The sequence below is a fragment of the Cibotium barometz genome, chromosome 34 (genome assembly GCF_041138505.1).
Source record: "Cibotium barometz isolate CiBa-2024 chromosome 34, ASM4113850v1, whole genome shotgun sequence".
Lineage (NCBI taxonomy): Eukaryota > Viridiplantae > Streptophyta > Polypodiopsida > Cyatheales > Cibotiaceae > Cibotium > Cibotium barometz.
The window spans coordinates 17,469,315-17,475,405 of NC_141079.1; the positions used below are offsets into that span (position 1 = coordinate 17,469,315).

Sequence of the window (6,091 nt, forward strand, 5' to 3'; positions counted from 1 at the left end):
AGTGGCTACCACTTGCCGGGAGTTGACCTGGTGAATTACCGGTCTATGATACGTGGACCAGGCAAAACAGCACCACGTCATCGCCCGGTTCCAATATTTAAGATACTGGCTTTATGAACGAGAAATTTGGTGAACACTGAAAAGTTAAGATATGTGGCTTGATTTGGTGACTGCGGTTCCCAGACCGCCACGCAGCTAGCTTTATTTTGGTGACTGCGGTTCCCAGACGGTACATGCACACGAGGGAATCGCAGCCATGGAGATTGGCGATCCGTGACGTTGGATTCTCCGTGCAGGCGTGGGCTGATGTTGGCCGTTCGCGATCTTTGATAGGCCACAGCCGTGAATGCGCGGCGAGGAAAACACGAATGATTCGCCGCAGAGGTTACGTTAGCCTCTCTCCTCCGGTAAACTCGCCTATAATCACTGATTTGAAATTGAGACACGAGAGCTCTCCTCTCTCCGCTTCAGGCCGGGATACAACCTAATATTAAGCTGCTAACAAGAGTTGTTGCGACCTTGCGGGCCTAGTGTGTACTCCGGCTGTGACAAGCGTGGATTTGGAGGGCCGGGTGGTGTCTGTGTTAACGTCTAGGAATTTTGAAGGAAATGATGGGCCGGTTTGCAAAGTAGTGTTTCCTGTGCCTCTATATGCTTTGATCTTCGATAACATCATGAGTCGTGAAACTGTCTGGTCAAGCTGGTAAGGGTTGGTTGCTCCACATAGTCTTTTTCAGATCAGTTAACTTGCACCGCGACGAGTTTCTTGTGATTGGTGTTATTTCACAATACGTTGTTGTGGTCTTTGTAAATGCAGGCAGGTGAAGAGTATCGTTGCCATGGTGATTCGGTTTTGTGCATGCCCAAAGATTTGTTTAAAGAGCCGGGCCATTCTGGATCTTGGATCCCGGACAGAGCTTCTTCCTTCGGAGACCATAACAACACCATAGTGCTAATCAGTCTCAGCCGCCCATCTCCTCAGATAGTAATTTCTGTGAACAAGCACTCTCAGGCGGCCGCGGGAATGCAGGGTTTACAGTTCCTGCGAGTGAAGCAACCTCCGTCACAAGATTCCAAACCACGGCAATGCAGTCCTGTGCAGGTTTCCTCCCCAGGCTCACTTAATGGCTTGCTTAAGCTGCAGGCAGGTTGTGAACCTAGGAAGGGTGTCTGTGAGTGTGACGGTTTTCCTTCGGATTCCGTTCACAGCAACTACCTTGCTCCTCCCAAGAAACTGTGCTTCCAGGTTGTTGCATCTCTGAGGGCGAAGCCTTGCTCTCTTGCATCAGATGTCATTGCAGCTATCGATTTCGATGAAACCGGTTCGAGATTCGCAACAGGGGGAATCGCCCGCAAGATCAGGGTTTACTCCTACACTGCTCTTACAAGCCCTCAAGAAACCTTGGAGGAAGATGTAGTTGAGGAAGACGATTCTGAAGAAGAGAAGCAAATCGGACCTCATGGATCCCGTCGTAGGAAATGCTACAGCGGGTTGAAGAGGAAGAATGCAGAACCAGGTGGTGTCCTAGTACAGAACCACGATCAAGCAGCTCTGAGGATGATTTGCACTCCTGCCAAACTTAGTAGTCTGAAGTGGAGACCTCTGGGGTCTAACGTGGTTGGATGTGGGGACTATGATGGTGTCGTGACAGAGTGGGATGTTGAGCAGGGGCTCTGTTTGAGCGAGAGGTACGAGCACAGTGGGCAGAGGATATGGAGTGTGGACTACAGCTGCTGGTTCCCCATCCTGTGCGCTTCTGCCTCCGGAGATGGCACAGTAAGGATATGGACCCACAACTGTGACAGAAGTGTAGGGGCTATCAGATCTCCGGGTAGGAATTCCATCTGCTGTGCAGAGTTCAGCTCTGACGGACCTCACAGGGTAGCTGTTGCGTGTGCAGACTCCAATATCTACCTGTATGATCTGAGGAGATTAGATTCTTCCTTGCTCTGCCTGCAGGGCCATGATAGAGCTGCAAGTTATGTTAAGTTTCTCGGTGACAATGAGCTTGTCTCAGCTTCAATTGACAGCACAGTCAAGTTGTGGGATGTGTCTAATGTTCCATTGTGCCGTAGCTGGAAGAAAGAAGTCTCGCCTAGGATCTGCCCCACTCCTGGAAGCATCGTGGGCTTCAAAAAACGCGGAGCTGAAAGGCTAACTAGGACATTCGACACTCACAGGAATGTGAAGAACTTTGTGGGATTGTCTGTGCTGAAGGAGGGTTTGTTAGCTTGTGGGTCTGAATCCAATGAAGTGTTTGTGTATGAGAGATCTGACAGCAAGCCTGTGTGGAGAATGAAGTTCCCATCTCCAGCATCACGGAGCTGCAGCAGTCAAGGTTCGATGAGGCATCGGACTGACGAAGGCGGTGATGATCGTTGCCTCAATGAAGGTGACCGAGGGAACTCCTTTGTAGGAGCCGTGTCCTGGAGAGAACAAGGTGATCATCACTCTCTTATCACCGCCAACTCTCAAGGCACTGTGCAACTGGTCAGAGTCTGTTGATCCTACCATCAGCAGATGATATATATTTGTATCTGCTTCAATTGTTCAAGTTCAAAGAACAAGTCGTAATTTGTTTGGCAAATGATCCCACTTGCAGTTTGCGCACTCTTTTCTTGGTTGGAACTCGGGAGTGGACTAAGTTAACGCGTTTATTCCATCTTTATTACAATGTCTCATTTCACCTAATGGTGTGTAACCAGGATGCCATAACTATACAATGACACTGTTGGCACAGTTCGAGACAATCGAAAGCTCATGAGACATGGCCAAAATTGCATTAAATGTGGTTTTAGCATGGTTCTTCGAAGGTTGAAACCCTTGAAGAGCTTGCAATTTATCTACTTGGATAACCCTTTAAAAGCTTTTAAATTACCTAATTGGATTTCCCGAAATCCATGTTTGCAAAACCTAGGTGTGGGAAATTAGAATTGGTTGTTAGTACAGTGAAAAAGTTGCATAAAAAATCGATTTGTATGATAGGGAAAGCCACATCTCTTTGTCTCTTTGTTGATGATTCATTCCCTTCTTATTGTTACCTCATCGTATTCTTAGTTTTTTCCATTCACTTGTTTGATTTTAGGGTTAGGGAAGATTTAGAGCTTTCTTTACAAGCTCTTCTCCCTAGCCCCTCGTCTTCTGTAGGCTCCACAAGACTCCCTAAGAACTCACATCTCTTTAGTGTTTGTGCATAATGTCAAAGACGACAATGGACATTGGAAGGGAGAAACTATTGGGTCTTTATATAACTTGGTGCCATAGGTCCCCATCGAGTTCAATAATAGTGTGTTATTGACGTTGGATGAGGAAAGGTATCACTTCAATACCCTTAGAGTGAAATGAAGAAATAGATACACCTAGTGAAATGAAGAAATAGATATACCTATTGACCTACAAGTGACAATGCCAAATGGAAGTATAGAACATGGTAAGTGCTAGAATTTGTTTAATGTGTGTGAGCTTAATGTGTGTGAGCATTTGATCTTGATGGGGTGCGAAGGAGATATAGTTACTTGTGTTTGTAGTTAATGTTCACCTCAATTTGTTTCTAATAAGAAAAGGGTTGGTTTTGCATGTTGGAAAACGAATAGAAAAATAAATAAAGGTATCCAATCAGCACTGGGGGTTGATGATGATGATGTTGTCCTGCAAAGCAATATGGCTTGAAGATGTGTTCATTGGCTTGCCATTTTGTTCCCGTTGTTGAATGCACAATCTTTTGTAACAAATTTGTCTAACTTTATCAATATGATATTTTTTATTTTATCTCATCTATATTGTTTATTTTGATCAAAAAACTTGTCAAGTTTACTTTGTCTCATCTATTTTTTGTTCACTATCTCATTTAGTTATTCTCTTTAAATTATGGTGCGAACATGCCTTTAACTTCTTACCTATAAGAGGAAACTTTAGGCCAAGACTCACCTCATTTAGAAAACGACTCTCAAGCAGTACACTAGCCTACAATCCATCACCCTCCTTGCTTACTGCACCATCAGATTACTATGGCTCTAACTACCTACGAAAAATTCTCACAATTCTTGGCAAGGTTGACTTTCAAGGACATAGAAAATATCTTTGTGGTATTCAACCATGAGATCAATCTAAGCAGAGCACAATAGCATGGCATGCAATCTCTAGGAGCATATTGATTACATGGAAAACCACATCAAGCCTTATGTGGTGAGCTTGCTAGCAAGCAAGGAGGCTTGAGTGCCATGCAACTCCTAACCTACATTAATTTAGACCCTAATTTTTTCAAACGCTTAGCTCAATTCATGAAAAAAATCATCCACTTAGTAGTATCACTAAGTACTATTGATATAGTGAGCAAGACGTGTGATTTGAATATAGACAATATAGGCCGATCATTTTTGTCATGGTCGACAACTTGTATTCTATTTCTTAATGAGGCTAGTGAACTCCCTCTCATGGACATAAGAAGCTCTCTACAAATTGCTAATTTTCTTGAGGATGTAGGTGAGATTTGTCTCCATGAAATCAACAAAGCACAGGATCAAGGGGCCAAGAACAATTAGAGAACTTGGAGAGCACTATTGTCTTTGGTGGAGCCCCAAATCTTAGGTCCATGAATAGTCGATCTGTGTTCCTACCGTGATGTTTTTTAAATCTTGAATAATTATTAAACCTAATAATATTTAAAATTTCATTAAAACTCATGTCAATAGCATCGATAGGCCACACACAAGATTACAATGAAACACTTTACAAGATGTAATTGTCATAGGTAGGGTCTATCTCTATTAATAATGGATCTAAGAAAATATCTAAGTCAAATGTGAAGCTCTCTAGATCCAAATGAATAATCATGTGTCTCCTATAAGATCTCGCCTCAGTAAAATCAATACTACCCTCATGCTCAATACCTGATTGCTCAAATATATGCACTATACCCATATAAATGTTGCTAGGTAAGCTGCGAGTACTACGAGTAGTTAAACATCTCCACATGTAAAAGCTCTAGAAGAATAGCTTGATAAATCTAGCACAAGAAACACATGCCTATGCTCAAGTGTATCCCGTGACCCCACATGTGAAGCGTCACTAACCTCGTGTATGCTAATAGATATATCACTAATCAAATGCTAACTCACGAGATCATCTAATACAAGATTATGATCCCTAGGAGGGTAGGTAGGCGTAGGTGTATGAACACTCGTAATGCTCGATGCTATCCTTTCCCTCAAGATCATGCCCACATGATCTAGCCCACACTCATCTCACTATCACATATATCAACATCATGTGCATAAGTGTCCGTGTCATCATGTGCACATATATCACTATCATCATGTGTGTCATCATGTGTATATATAGTATCATCACATGCACATGTATGTGATACATTAATATCATCATATGTGTATGTGCGCGATACATCATCATGTGTATATGGATGTAATACATCATTATAGATATGTGGGTGTGATACACCATCATCATCATCTGAATCTGTGTCGGTGTAGTCCAAGTACGTCCTCATGAACATAACCATGATGACCCAAGAGTGTGGGATACTCAAGAATGGGAAATGGGGAAAGACAGTGTAAAGTGTGAAAAAGGGGCAAGGATCCTAACGTATTAATGCTACGAACTTTTCCTTCTCCGCCATGATGGTGGCATGGCGGCAATGGGCTTTCTTCTTTCTCTTTTTTTAAGTCTGTAGTAGGTTCTCAGCCAGCTTCCCTTCCGCGTGATGACTACTGAGAGCTTTTAAAGCTCGATGATGCTTTGGAGGAAGGCGTAAGAGAGGCGCTGAGCTCGAAAGAAACGATCAAGGCACTATTTGCTTGCTGTGTGAGGCTGGCTTTCTGAGCTGAGCCTGATGAAGGCGCTATTGTGTTTCTCTCTCTCTCTCTCTCTCTCTCTCTCTCTCTCTCTCTTAAAAAGAAGAAGAAGGCAGCCACTGCGCTCGATGCTCTGAGATGGTGCTGCTAGGGGTTACAGTCTTGTTGTTGTTTTTTTTTTTAAAAAAATGCGCCTACGTTGCACGTTGATCTGCGTTGGGCCTCTTGTTTAATGTGTTTGGTGCTACTTACTCTTGTTTGGTGCTCTTCTCTCGTCGCA

The 6,091-nt window shown here is 43.4% G+C and overlaps 1 protein-coding gene across 2 annotated transcripts; it reads left to right on the forward strand.

Annotated features, from left to right (window-relative positions):
* Positions 1 to 249: 249 nt before the first annotated feature.
* Positions 250 to 2,872, forward strand: LOC147618737 (WD repeat-containing protein RUP2-like). Of its 2 annotated transcripts, XM_086774472.1 has the most exons (3): positions 250 to 703; positions 818 to 2,441; positions 2,707 to 2,872. In XM_086774472.1, exons 2-3 carry the CDS (start codon positions 860 to 862, stop codon positions 2,763 to 2,765), a joined length of 1,641 nt encoding a protein of 546 aa, XP_086630598.1. In that variant the 5' UTR covers positions 250 to 703; positions 818 to 859; the 3' UTR covers positions 2,766 to 2,872. The 2 variants fall into 2 exon arrangements, with proteins under 2 accessions (XP_086630598.1, XP_086630597.1); XM_086774471.1 differs by lacking the exon at positions 2,707 to 2,872 and having other exon boundaries at positions 818 to 2,605.
* Positions 2,873 to 6,091: the final 3,219 nt, after the last annotated feature.

Coding starts and splice junctions, on each gene's coding strand:
- LOC147618737 (XM_086774471.1), top strand. CDS start 860: ATGCCCAAAGATTTGTTTAAAGAGCCGGGCCATTCTGGATCTTGGATC.